General features: G+C 43.8%; 1 protein-coding gene across 3 annotated transcripts in view; it reads right to left on the bottom strand.

Annotated features, from left to right (window-relative positions):
* BLTP3A (bridge-like lipid transfer protein family member 3A) overlaps positions 1 to 15,299 on the bottom strand; it is a 1,189,163-nt gene that overhangs the window by 770,902 nt on the left and 402,962 nt on the right. For all 3 annotated transcript variants that reach the window (XM_069756570.1, XM_069756572.1, XM_069756571.1), the window contains one exon: positions 4,422 to 4,490. In XM_069756570.1, the coding sequence (XP_069612671.1) occupies positions 4,422 to 4,490 (69 nt within the window). The remainder of the gene's footprint in view (positions 1 to 4,421; positions 4,491 to 15,299) is intronic.

Here is a 15,299-nt window from a genome sequence, read left to right as displayed (position 1 = left end):
TGCCGCACAAGAGGTTGGTACACAAAATGAGAATGCTTGGTCTGGGGGAAAACGTGTGTAAATGGGTTAGTAACTGGCTTAGTGATAGAAAGCAGAGGGTGGTTATAAATGGTATAGTCTCTAACTGGGTCGCTGTGACCAGTGGGGTACCGCAGGGGTCGGTATTGGGACCTATTCTCTTCAACATATTCATTAATGATCTGGTAGAAGGTTTACACAGTAAAATATCGATATTTGCAGATGATACAAAACTATGTAAAGCAGTTAATACAAGAGAAGATAGTATTCTGCTACAGATGGATCTGGATAAGTTGGAAACTTGGGCTGAAAGGTGGCAGATGAGGTTTAACAATGATAAATGTAAGGTTATACACATGGGAAGAAGGAATCAATATCACCATTACACACTGAATGGGAAACCACTGGGTAAATCTGACAGGGAGAAGGACTTGGGGATCCTAGTTAATGATAAACTTACCTGGAGCAGCCAGTGCCAGGCAGCAGCTGCCAAGGCAAACAGGATCATGGGGTGCATTAAAAGAGGTCTGGATACACATGATGAGAGCATTATACTGCCTCTGTACAAATCCCTAGTTAGACCGCACATGGAGTACTGTGTCCAGTTTTGGGCACCGGTGCTCAGGAAGGATATAATGGAACTAGAGAGAGTACAAAGGAGGGCAACAAAATTAATAAAGGGGATGGGAGAACTACAATACCCAGATAGATTAGCGAAATTAGGATTATTTAGTCTAGAAAAAAGACGACTGAGGGGCGATCTAATAACCATGTATAAGTATATAAGGGGACAATACAAATATCTCGCTGAAGATCTGTTTATACCAAGGAAGGTGACGGGCACAAGGGGGCATTCTTTGCGTCTGGAGGAGAGAAGGTTTTTCCACCAACATAGAAGAGGATTCTTTACTGTTAGGGCAGTGAGAATCTGGAATTGCTTGCCTGAGGAGGTGGTGATGGCGAACTCAGTCGAGGGGTTCAAGAGAGGCCTGGATGTCTTCCTGGAGCAGAACAATATTGTATCATACAATTATTAGGTTCTGTAGAAGGACGTAGATCTGGGGATTTATTATGATGGAATATAGGCTGAACTGGATGGACAAATGTCTTTTTTCGGCCTTACTAACTATGTTACTATGTTACTATGTATATACTCGAGTATTAGCCGACCCGAGTATAAGCCGACCCCCCTAATTTTGCCACAAAAAACTGGGAAAACTTAATGACTTGAGTATAAGCCTAGGGTGGAAAATGCAGCAGCTACCGGTAAATGTCAAAAGTAAAAATAGATACCAATAAAAGTAAAATTAATTGAGACATCAGTAGGTTAAGTGTTTTTGAATATCCATATTGAATCAGGAGCCCCATATAATGCTCCATAAAGTTTGATGGGCCCCATTAGATGCTCCATATTAAAATATTCCCCATATAATCCTGCATAAAGGGTAATAAGGGCCCCATAAGATGCTCCATAGAGATAATTGCCCTATATAGTGCTGCACAAACGTTATGGCCCCATAAGATGCTCCATACAGGCACTTGCCCCATATAGTGCTGCACAAACGTTATGGCCCCATAAGATCATCCATACAGTCACTTGCCCCATATAGTGCTGCACAAGCGTTATGGTCCCATAAGATGCTCCATACAGTCACTTGCCCCATATAATGCTGCACAAGCGTTATGGCCCTATAAGATGCTCCGTACAGTCACTTGCCCCATATAATGCTGCACAAGCATTATGGCCCCATAAGATGCTCCATACAGTCACTTGCCCCATATAATGCTGCACAAGCGTTATGGCCCCATAAGATGGTCCGTACAGTCACTTGCCCCTTATAGTGCTGCACAAACATTATGGCCCCATAAGATGCTCCATACAGTCACTTGCCCCATTATAGTGCTGCACAAGCGTTATGGCCCCATAGGATGCTCCATACAGTCACTCTTCCCATATAGTGCTGCACAAGCGTTATGGCCCCATAAGATGCTCCATACAGTCACTTGCCCCATTATAGTGCTGCACAAGTGTTATGGCCCCATAAGATGCTCCATACAGTCACTTGCCCCATTATAGTGCCGCAGAAGCGTTATGGCCCCATAAGATGCTCCGTACAGTCACTTACCCCATTATAGTGCTGCACAAGCGTTATGGCCCCATAAGATGCTCCGTACAGTCACTTGCCCCATTATAGAGATGCACAAGTGTTATGTCCCCATAAGATGCTCCTTACAGTCACTTGCCCTATATAGTGCTGCACAAGCGTTATGGCCCCATAAGATGCTCCATACAGTGACTTGCCCCTTATAGTGCTGCACAAGCGTTATGGCCCCATAAGATGCTCCATACTGTCACTTGCCCCTTATAGTGCTGCACAAGCGTTATGTCCCCATAAGATGCTCCGTACAGTCACTTGCCCCATATAGTGCTGCACAAGTGTTATGGCCCCATAAGATGCTCCATACAGTGACTTGCCCCTTATAGTGCTGCACAAGCGTTATGGCCCCATAAGATGCTCCATACAGTGACTTGCCCCTTATAGTGCTGCACAAGTGTTATGGCCCCATAAGATGCTCCATACAGTGACTTGCCCCATATAATGCTGCACAAGTGTTAAGGCCCCATAAGATGCTCATACAGACACTTGCCCCTTATAGTGCTGCACAAGTTGCTCCATACAGTGACTTGCCTCATATAGTGCTGCACAAGTGTTATGGCCCCATAAGATGCTCCATACAGACACTTGCCCCTGATAGTGCTTCACAAGTGTTATGGCCCCATAAGATGCTCCGTACAGTTACTTGCCCCATATGCTTTTGCTGCGATAAAAAAAAAAAAAATCACATACTCACCTCTCTTCGCTCAGGACCCCCGACACTTTCAATATTTACCTGCTCCTCGTGCGGCTCCGTCTTCAGCACTGACGTTCAGCAGAGGGCGCGCACTGACCACGTCACCGCGCCCTCTGACCTGAGCATCACAGCCAGAGGACGCTGTAGACGGAGCCGCATCGGAACGAGGAGCGGTAAATATCGCGTAGCGCAGCGCTCCCCTCCCGTATACTCACCTACTGCTGGCGCTGTGCAGTCCCTGCTTCTTCCAGCTCTGCATCTTCTTCCTGTATTGAGCGGTCACAGTTACCGTTCATTACAGTAATGAATATGCGGCTCCACCTCTATGGGAGGTGGAGCCGCATATTCATTACTGTAATGAGCGGTACCATGTGACCGCTCAGCACAGGAAGAATCTGCAGCGCTGGAAGAAGCAGGGACCTGCAGGGACCGCACCAGGAGTAGGTAAGTATAATTAGACAGCCCCCGCTCACCTGCCGCCCCCGTGTATAACTCGAGTATAACCCGAGAGGGGGACTTTCAGCCCCAAAAAATGGGCTGAAAATCTCGGCTTATACTCAAGTATGTTCGGTAACTATCAAATTTAACAATTCTGTTTTTTAAACATTCTTACTTTGTATTTTTTCCACATTTGTCTGAAACTTTTGCACAGTATTGTTAATGAGGGATCAAAAGTTGGGTTCTCCATCCATCAGAATGGGAAACCCTGCTCCCTTGTATCTGAGAGCAACAGGAAATATGACTTTAGAGAATTGAGTGATGGTAATACATGCAAGCTGCCACGCTATGTAAAATCTATGTCATTGACAGAGCACAGCACTCAATTGTTTTTGTAAGTTTAAAGGAAACCTGTCACCAGGATTGTCCCATATAAGATAAGGACACCCCTTTCATCCCTGATATACAGCATTCTAATGTGCTGTACATACTGTATGCCCCAAATCCGGTCGGCAAGGCAAGAAAACTAGCTTTCATAAGGCTACGGTATTTGGTCAGTATTACACATCTGTAATAGTAAGCCAAAATCAGGAGTGGGTGAAAAATGCAGAAGTGGTGCATATGTTTCTATCATTCTTTTTCTCTGATTGTTCCTCATTTTGTTTTTGCTTACAAATACTGAAGGAAAATACTGACCAAATATTGATAATGTGACCATAGCCTAAAAAACACATGCAGGGTGGTCGGGTCTTATGGGCGTTGCTGTGTTGTCAGGTGCCTCCTCTCTACTTGCGATGTCGTCCTCCTTCTGTGCTTCGTGTGGATGATGTTGTACTATGTCATCCATGCAATTTCCCCGGCATTGCATTCCTGCACCATTATACTTCTCTCTGCCCTGTCGAGGACAGAGCAAAGCACTGCATTGCATATGCGCCAGGAAAGATCAAGTACTTAGTATTAGAATGCAATATATCAGGGCTGAAAGGTGGTTGCCTTACCTCATATGGGACAAACCTGGGGATAGGTTCCCTTTAATAGATTTTTGGTCCATCAAGTTTTCTCAGCAACCTACTCTGGGAGCTCAAACACCACATAATAAAAAAAAATCATACCTGATTTGTGAGAAGGATAGTAGTCTAACATTATTCTGCGGAAAGTCATCTGTATCGCTCCTCCAGATACTAAATGGAAACAGACAATATTGCATTATGACAGGATTTTCTTCCCAACTAGACTTATGAGTATAAGAAATCAAGAACTGCTCTAGGTATTCTGCACCTTTAGAGGTCTAAAATTGTCACGCACCAATCCAAATTAAATTTCTCTATGGAAACCGTGTTGAATATGATTTATTAAAACCCTTGGTGCTCCATGACATACATGAATGCCATAGAATGACTTATCTAAAGGATCTATGCATTAAACTGTACTGACAGAGTCTGCAGTATTTATGTGGCTTCACCGAGGCAGGGAGTTCCCCCCATCAGTCCACCAGGATCTCGCAATAAAGCCCATTGGCACTCAACATCTACTGGAATATGCTCATACTCTGCCTTCTACTGATACGCTGTCAGAAAATAAAATTTTAAAATGCGTATTCTATCCTATTTTACACATAGTAAATTATAAACTATAATGCATTGCCATAGTTCACTATAACTTTGGGACTTTAGGTTTGGCAATATACTGTAGCTGAAATAAGCAATGAACACATTACCAAATATAATTTAAAAGGTGCTATTGACATGAAATTCTCACCAGATGTCAGTAACAACTCAACCAAATCACAATGGCAAATAATTCATACCATAGATATTCATACATTAAAGTTATGTGTAATAATTAGAAATGACACAGGAAAAACAGTATTGAACAAACTTTTTGTACAAGCCTTTGTTGGTGTTGACTCTTGCATGGAGAAACTAGTTGCATGCATTGCTCTGGTGTGATTTTGGTGCATTCTTTCACACAAATACTTTTCAAATCCTGAAGGTTTAATGGGCTCCTTCTATGAAGTCTGAGTTTTGGTTCCTTCCATACATTTTCTATTGGATTTAGGTCAGGTGGTTGACTAGGCACCTCTTGCAGCTTTATTTTCTTACTGTGAAACTAATTGACAGTTTCCATGGCTGTGTGTTTTGGATAATTTTCTTGCTTAAACGTCTTCCCTTGTTTCATCTTCATCTACCTGGTAGATAGAAGCAGATTGTTTTCAAGGTTGTCTAGACACATTTGACCAATCCATCATTCCTTCAATTACATGAAGTTTGCCAGTACTGTATGCTGAAAAACCCCACACCATGATTTTCCTACCTCTGAATTTCCCTATTAGTAGATACAGTGGTTTAGAAGTGATATGCAGTGCCTTTTGACCTCAAAACATGGTGTGTATTATGACATCCAAATAGTTCAATCTTGGTTTCATCTGACTGGACTATATTCTCCCAGAGTTTCACAGGCTTGTCTAAATGTTGTTGAGCACACTATAAAAGTGCTTGAAAATGCTTTTCGTACAGCAATGGAGTGTTGCGTGGTGAGCGTGCATACAGGCTATAGATGTTTAATACATTACTTATTGTGTTCTTTGAATCAATTGTATTTGCGGATTCCAGGTCTTTCTGTAGCTCTCCACAGGTGGTACTTGGCTCTTGGACAACTCTTCTGAGAGCACCTGTAGTGGCCGGTTTATGGACAAATGACATTCTTTCCACTTTCTGATTATCACTCCAACAGTGCTCACTAGAACCTACACTGGTTTACCCATAATGAGATGTTTCTTGTGTGACACCTTGGTATTGAGACACCTTTTCATAGGTCATCAGTTGATCCAGCTGATATTCTTCACTAAGTGGCAGGATTGCTTTCTAAATACTGATAGATTTCAGCTGATGTCATGACTGTTAGAATCTGTTTAGTTTGTTACTATCCACCATTTTCTTGTGGAGTTCTGGTTGCTGGTCTTTTTCCCCTGGTGCTGGGTTTGTCTTGGGTCAGGTGTTTGCTTCACTCTTTATTAACCAGCACCTGCCTCCCAGTCCTTGCTGGACAACAGTGTTAATCTGCTTGAGCTCTAGCTTGGTGCTTTGCTTCTTGTTCTGTGTTTTTTATTTGTGCAGTGCTGGTACCTCTGGTTCTGCTAGCCTTAGTTTCTGTTTTTTATTGGTTTCTGCAGCCTTCTATGTGTTTTCTACTATTAGGTGACCCGTTTTTGTACCCAGTCCTTAGTTCTTTTAGGGTACCCCTTCCCCTTATCTACAGGTCTTCACTTGAGATTGACCTAGGATCATCGGTGGGTCTATTCGCAAGGAATGGGTCGCCCACTCCATTATAGGGTTTCAGCCTAGTCATAGTACAGGGTCAGTTTTCCCCCTTCTACCTTAGTCCTGTGTTGCAGATCCGTAACAATGACTTTCCATGGCTTTTTGCACCTCTCTTTTGTCATGGGTTCAATACTTTTTCTCTGTATCATTTCTCATTACTACACATAATTTATGGACATCTATGGTTTGGTTTCTTGTGTGGGTTGGATGTGTTGTTACCAACAACTGGTGAGAATTTCATGTCAATAGCAACTTTAGAAATATATGCTTAGAAAATTGGTGACATGTTTAAAACTCATTTCACCCACTGTATCAGTATTGTAGGTTCCACTCCAATCTCCTCCATTTGTGAAGTGCTGTCATCCTCATAGACTGCACAACATTGCTGTTCTGAAATTAAACATGATTATTGGTAAATCGTTTTTACAAACTCTTTATGACAACACCAAAGGAAGAGGTTACTTCACGTCCTTATAGGGACAGGAAACACAAAGAGGTTAAATATCGTATCCCCCCTCCAACCTGTTTTTCAAATGACCAAGCCAGCAAGAATTGCCCAAATTATTATTATTTTTTTTTTTTTAACACTGAGGAACATAAAGAAGAAATGGAAATACCCGTGCTGTCATGGAGTATTCCTAGAAACTGAATTATTGGTAGAATTAATTCTATTTCCTCAAGTACCATCCACAACAGCACCAAAAGGAGAAATGCCAAATGAACATTACTGGGAGGGACAATTGCATGCAAATCCTTTTCTCCCAAATTTAACCTACAATGCTTTTGAAAAGGTATGGTCCAAGGCACAGAAGACACACATGGCTCCTGTGGAGTGAGCGTTAGGGATAGTCATAATATAAGCAGTAGTTATGAAAAAATAATAATAATGTGACTCCATATGGCTCTACATGAGCTTCAATAACAGCAACTGTTTTGGCTAGATGAAGTGCCACGATAAAGTGAATACTATATGAATTTGATATGAAAATTTAATAACTGTGTATACCCACAAGAATAAGATCACAATTATTATAATATAGAAATGTGTATTTTTTTTGGTCCAAATTTTTATTGACCACATGCGCTCACTATGTGACATCAAAATATGCACAAGACAGATGAATTAGTAATGGATTTTAATGCATGCATAGGTTTTGAGCAGCAAGTTCAGAGTTAAAGTGAATGTACCGCGTTTGTAGATCATTAATAAATCAATGTAATGTAGCATAAAATGCTGTTATAACCAAGATTTGATTGCATTTGAAACATATTTTGTGTTATAGGAGTTTAAAGAAGGCACTGGGGGCTGATGTCTTGCTTTCACAGCAGCAGCATGACACTATCAGTGTAATAATATGGCACCCCATGGTCTTAGGAGATAACAGACCCTATCGCCCTATCTATTGTAATAAAGCAGCCAATGCTGTGAACTGGGCACGCTTCTGTGGGCTGCACAATTCACAGTAGTGGGAGTGTTCGGCTGCCATTTTCAAGGAGCCCTCGGCTGTCGATTTGTCTCCTGTCATTAGGATATGCTAACAGAAGCAGTACTGCTTCAGAACAGATCCAAGATTGAGAGGAGTAATGCAGAATAAAAGCTCGGGCAGAGTAGCAGAGACTGCAAAGACATCAAGGAGGAACAGTGTATGATCAGCATTACCCCAGCAGGAGCTGTCAGCAAGAGCTGTGACTCATCCCTCAGATAAGGAGCTGGGTCTGCAGTGAACTTGTGGAGGTGTGGTGACATACATGTAGTCTGGGTGAGAGAGATATGTGAAGACTGATGGGAGAGAGACAGTAAATGCTGATGATAGCAGATCACAGGGCAGTCACCCATAAAATGGCACTGCCCTGTGATGCAACTCTTCATTCTGCCCCAGGGATACTAGACCACCCAAAAGGGGAGGGAAATGGTGATGTCAGCAATTACTGCCCCAATTTTCCAGCTAACAGTAGAGCTGGTAAGTCTTACTATAGCTGCTTGAGGTCTAAAACGGAAAATGATCCCCCTAGTGGCAATTATATATATTTGTAAGAAAATATATATTTTTCATATAGAAATGTTTGCAAACATTGTGTTAATACATTTTAATTACTATTTTAAGCTTAATTTCACAAAAAAGCAAACTATAAGAAAACTGGTGGCACCTTCCCTTTAACAGATAAAGAAGAAGTCGTTATCAAAACAATATGTGTGAAAGCCACAGGCTTGGTGTCTAAGTTGAAGACAAGTTGCCATATCAAGCTTATGCTACAGGGAGAGATGCAGGATGGTAACAGCATGGATGTATGAGCTTGTCTCTGAGTTAAACTTGTGGCAACACTTATAGCAGAGGTTGAGACAGGCATCAAGAGAAATCTTCTCTGAGCGTAGCATCTCTACCCGAAGTTCCACTGGATCGGTAACTAACTGGGTGGTCTCAAAAAGAGGCTTTCTATTCATCGATGGAACCACCAATGGATCCTGTGAACATTGGGTTGGGATTTTATACCACTAGAGAATGGCTTTTTGAGAGAAATTGCCTGTTGAACTGGAGTGCAGGTAGGCCGACTCGACAAAAGGAATGTTGCTGCAGGAAACCGATACTATCAAAGTCAGCGATGTAAGAGTGATTCTTGCCCAAGGTAGTCTCTGCTACAGACCCTAGGCACTGGCGTTTCCCGGTTTCTCAGGGTAGGCTGGGGAAAATCGTTTGGGATAGCCACAATAGAAGCACGTTCTTTCTGCATGACGAACCTCCTTACGATGCTTGGCCACCTTCAACTGGTCAGTCTGCATAGACTCAATAGACATTATATACAGGGCTCTGGAAGTTATCATATTTGAACGCATTAGATACACTCTCAAGGGCGTTCCACACACAATGGCATTAAATACACTCTCATAGCACACATTATGGAATTATGTGATGGGACTGTAACAGAGCAGGCACAGAGAGCATGATGGTGCTCAATTGAACAACCTTTATTGGGACTGGGAGAATATAATACCAAATGTAGATATGGCTCCTTAGAATATGCAATGTAACCGAACAAAAGGATCAAATCTGGAGGCGCCATCCGACGCCTAGGAAAATGCAATAACAGTCCTTAGACTAGTTCCTCAAATCCAGCATGGTGAGCAAGATATCATAATTCCGCATGGTAACTTATCTCCAATCTCTAATAGTCCATATACTGGCACCAGGACCTGGCCGCAGCAACAGATCTTAGTCCTTCACGAGACACTGCACCAACTATCAAACCAAACCTGTGGCTTATTCTACCTCTCTTGGGACCAGCCCTCTATTTGGGAAGAGATACTCAAACCCCATCCCCTTAAACATTTTCTACAGGTAGCTTAAAGGATGAAGAAGGTTCCAGAAGCCCATTCTCCTGTTTTTCTGCAGGGTTGTGTATTAGGGAGGCCCTCTACAGAGAGAAACAAAGACACACATGCCCCAACCAATTGCAGGACATAAAATGCTAATGAATGTCTGATTACAGTATTGTCCATGAAAGCAGGAATGGGGGTGACACTCTGTTACACATTAGGTGCACTCTCTGGTTCTTACACCACATGATGGGTATTAAGTACACACTTACCACACAGCTCCTCATCACATCACCCTTTCTCAGCACAGCCCCTCATCACCGCCCATACAAGTAGTAGTACTCATTGCCCTGTGCAACCCATATCGCAAATTCAGCCATTTTTCTTTGCCCCCAAAATACTTCTTCAGAGCACTCGCACTTAGTTCTATGTATAAAAAGAAAAAACCTCATTCCCATTGCCACACAGCTCCATTGTGCAGCCCCTCTGTCTTCTCAGGATGTCCTCCACATAAGACTCATCCAGGAGCCACAACACAAGGCTCCTTTCTGTTATTGGGTCTGCACTGGACTGGAGTTGGCAATTCCCCTTTCTGTGACATCATCCCCAGCTATTTTTTCACGTTCTTTTTGTGATTTAACCATAACGAGGGTTCTAATAACGTGAAGGTTATGTTCACAACTTGGACATATGAGAAACTTGTTTAAGAGGACATTATGGTTAGAATTAGAGCGAAGTACCCAGCATGGCCACTAGATGTCGCTGGAGGAGCACAATGATGAGATAATGTGCTGGCTGAGCATAGGAAATGTCCGTTATTTATAAAAAATGTGAAAAAAATCTCCAAAATAAATGTAAAGCCTATTGTCCTTTGTGGTGCAATATAGGGAGGACTGGGGTGGACCTCAGATATCAGCGACAGTATATAGTTTATATATTGAAGGCATAGAGAGTAGCCACAAAGGGTAAAACATCCAGATCCCTGCGGCTTCGGTATTGCTGTCGATGGGTATGAGGCAGCAGGCGGCAGCGCTAGGCACAGCAGGTAGGGGAGGAATGCAGGCCCTGCTTTCCCAGCACAGCGAGGTACACAGCCCCACAGCCACAGGGCGGACTTAAAATGGAGCCGGAGATCGGTGGGAGAGCTGATGAAGCCCCGGGGTCCCTCCACAGGCGTACCGGGGTAAGACTCACCGCCCGGAGCAGAAGGGCCATAAAGCGTCACCTCTGGGAGGCAGACAGGCTGCGCTGGGGCCACCGCTGAAGACGGCGCCGCACTCAGGGATTCAGCGCTGCGGTCGGGAGGAGGGTACTCCTGCAGATGTTCGCCACGGCGGCTCCAGTTAATCCGCCCGCAGGAGGGAAAACAGCCTTCGGTGGGCGGGAAGATCCAGGCCGACCAGCGCTAGGTAGGTGCCGCTGGTCTCTCTACCGTGATCCGGGAGGGTGGCACTGGGCAAGCGGATCTCCGGAGCAGCCGCCGGTCCTCTGACACTACTAGTGGGTGATGTAGGGTCTCCCCCAGCGACACGCCGACCGCCACTTGGAAAGATAAGGGCCGCGGTCGCCGCTGCAGAAAGCGGGCGGGAAGCGCCGCTGGTGAATCCGTGACCTGCTCACATGCCGAAGGTTTCCTCACCTCCTGGCCCCAGGTCTCGTCTGGGGGGGATAATTCGGGGCCCGAGGTTTGTAGACGGGGGAGGACTTCACCCGGTCCGCTTGATGCTATGTCGCCGTCTGGAGTAGGAAGGGTCCAAAGGACGCCACAAGCAGAGGGCGGGCGGGAACTACCTCCGTAAGCCTGCAGGCCTACCTGCAGGCCTCAGACCACTTCTGAGCCCAAAGTAATAATTTGAGCCCGGGATGGCCAAATAATGTCACTGGGGCTTGAGGGCAAGTAAATGCTGCCTCGTATTAGCGTGGATGGGCCCTATAAAACAGAAGATTGCCTGGATTGTAGCTGCTATCCAAAGGAGCTCAGGGAAAACATGCCTTGCCTCTTTGGCTGCTGGCCACGCCCCCCATCCTGTTTTTAAAGGGATCAAAAGTAATTGGACAATTGACTCCAAGGCTATTTCATGGACAGGTGTGGGCAATCTCTTCGTTATATCATTCTCAATTAAGCAGATAAAAGGCCTGGAGTTAACGCCAAAGCAACCCAGGAGTTTATTAAAGCAAAGAAGTGGGATATTCTTGAATGGCCAAGTCAGTCACCTGATCTCAATTGAGCATGCATTTCACTTGTTAAAGACTAAACATCAATGCAAAAAGACCTGGGCGCCCACGGAAGACAACAGTGGTGGATGATCGCAGAATCATCCATGGTGAAGAGAAACCCCTTCACAACAGCCAACCAAGTGAACAACACTCTCCAGGAGGTAGGCGTATCAATATCCAAATCTACCATAAAGAGAAGACTGCATGAAAGTAAATACAGAGGGTTCACTGCACGGTGCAAGCCACTCATAAGCATCAAGAATAAAAAGGCTAGACTGGACTTTGATAACACATCTAAAAAAAGCCAGCACAGTTCTGGAAGAACATTCTTTGGACAGATGAAACCAATATCAACCTCTACCAGAATGATGGAAAGAGAAAAGTATGGTGAAGGCGTGGTACAGCTCATGAACCAAAGCATACCACATCATCTGTAAAACACGGCGGAGGCAGTGTGATGGCTTGGGCAGGCATGGCTGCCAGTGGCACTGGATCACTAGTGTTTATTGATGATATGACACAGGACAGAAGCAGCTGAATGAATTCTGAGGTATTCCGAGACATACTGTGTGCTCAGATCCAGCCAAATGCAGCCAAACTGATTGTCTATTTGTAGTATGAAACAACGACCAATGACCCAAAACTTAACGCCAAAGCAACCCAGGAGTTTATTAAAGCAAAGAAGTGGAATATTCTTGAATGGCCAAGTCAGTCACCTGATCTCAACCCAATTGAGCATGCATTTCACTTGTTAAAGACTAAAATTCAGACAGAAAGGCTCACAAACAAACAGCAACTGAAAACCACCGCAGTGAAGGCCTGACAGAGCATCAAAAAGGAGAAAACACAGAGTCTGGTAATGTCCATGAGTTCAAGACTTCAGGAAGTCATTGCCAACAAAGGGTTTTCAACCAAGTACTAAAAATGAACATTATATTTAAAATTATTGAACCTGTCCAATTAATTTTGGTCTCTTTAAAAACAGGGTGGCACATGTTAAGGAGCTGAAAATCCTAAACCCTTCATCCAATTTTAATGTGGATACCCTCAAATGAAAGCTGAAAGTCTGAACTTCAACTGAATCTGAATTGTTTTGTTTAAAATTCATTGTGGTAATGTCTAGAACCAAAATTAGAAAAATGTTGTCTCTGTCCAAATATATATGGACCTAACTGTAACATGCCGCTGCAAGATGCTGGTTCAGTATGCCTTCAATTTTGAACAAATACCCAAAAGTGTCACCAGCAAAGCACCCCCACACCATCACACCTCCTCCTCCCATGCTTCACGGTGGGAACCAGGCATGTAGAGTCCATCCGTTCACCTTTTCTGTGTCGCACAAAGACACGGTGGTTGGAACCAAAGATCGGGCAGCACGGTGGCGCAGTGGTTAGCACTGCAGCCTTGCAGCGCTGGGGTCCTGGGTTCTAATCCCACCCAGGACAACATCTGCGAAGAGTTTGTATGTTCTCTCCGTGATTGCGTGGGTTTCCTCCGGGCACTCCGGTTTCCTCCCACATTCCAAAGATATACTGATAGGGATTCTAGATTGTGAGCCCCATCGGGGACAGTGATGACAATGTGTGCAAAACTGTAAAGCGCTGCGGAATATGTTAGCGCTATATAAAAATAAAGATTATTAAAAAAAAAATAAAGATTATTATCTCAAATTTAGACTCATCAGAACAAAGCACAGATTTCTACTGGTCTAATGTCCATTCCTTGTGTTCTATAGCCCAAACAAGTCTCTTCTGCTTTTTGCCTGTGCTTAGCAGTGGTTTCCTAGCAGCTATTTTACCATGAAGGCCTGCTGCACAAAGTCTCCTCTTAACAGTTGTTGTAGAGATGTGTCTGCTGCTAGAACTCTGTGTGGCATTGACCTGGTCTCTAATCTGAGCTGCTGTTAACCTGCGATTTCTGAGGCTGGTGACTCAGATAAACTTATCCTCACAAGCAGACGTGACTCTTGGTCTTCCTTTCCGGGGGAGGTCCTCATATGTGAGCCAGTTTCTTTGTAGCGCTTGATGGTTTTTGCCACTGCACTTGGGGGCACTTTCAAAGTTTTCCCACTTTTTTCTGACTGACTGACCTTCATTTCTTAAAGTAATGATGGCCACTCGTTTCTCTTTACTTAGCCGCTTTTTTCTTGCCATAATACAAAAATCTAACAGTCTATTCAGTAGGACTATCAGCTGTGTATCCACCAGACTTCTGCACAACACAACTGATGGTCCCAACCCCATTTATAAGGCAAGAAATCCCACTTATTAAACCTGACAGGGCACACCTGTGAATTGAAAACCATTCCCGGTGACTACCTCTTGAAGCTCATCAAGAGAATGCCAAGAGTGTGCAAAGCAGTCATCAAGGCAAAAGGTGGCTACTTTGAAGAACCTAGAATATAAGACATAACAAAAAAGTGTGAAACAACTGAAATTAAGTATATAATTCCACCTGTGTTAATTCATAGTTTTGATGCCTTCAGTGTGAATGCACAATTTTCATAGTCATGAAAATACAGAAAAATCTTTAAATGAGAAGGTGTGTCGCATCTAGAGGGCAGTAATGTCATGATGGGGCAGGCTTTGCAGACTTGAGAATCTCTCCCCCATATGCTCACCCACCTATCCACTCTCTCTTTCCCCATTGACTGACTTCTCCTGTCTGTGCTCTCTTCTTTGACCCGTTTACCCCATGTGCTATCCCCCCTGTTTCTCTCCTTCCTATGCTGTGTTCTCCCCTCAAAGACAATGCTGACATTACTCTGTGTTTGTACTGCTACATACTTAGGCAGTTAACTGGTTCAAGCAGCTTTACATGAACACCCGAGCCTTACACTATGGCCGGTCCGAATAACTAAAGCAATTGTTACAATCCACCTCTCGTGTCTCCCCTTTTCCTCATAGTTTGTAAGCTTGCGAGCAGGGCCCTCATTCCTCCTGGTATCTATTTTGAACTGTGATTTCTATTATGCTGTAATGTCTATTGTCTGTACAAGTCCCCTCTACAATTTGTAAAGCGCTGCAGAATATGTTGGCGCTATATAAATAAAATTATTATTATTACAGGAGGAGATCGCAGAGGATACATTCTGTGAGGTAAAATATTGTTTAACCCCTTCCCGACCTTTGACGCCACGT

Source organism: Ranitomeya imitator, chromosome 3 (assembly GCF_032444005.1).
Source record: "Ranitomeya imitator isolate aRanImi1 chromosome 3, aRanImi1.pri, whole genome shotgun sequence".
Lineage (NCBI taxonomy): Eukaryota > Metazoa > Chordata > Amphibia > Anura > Dendrobatidae > Ranitomeya > Ranitomeya imitator.
Note: the sequence above shows the minus strand (reverse complement) of the source record. Positions and strands in the feature narration are given on the sequence as shown.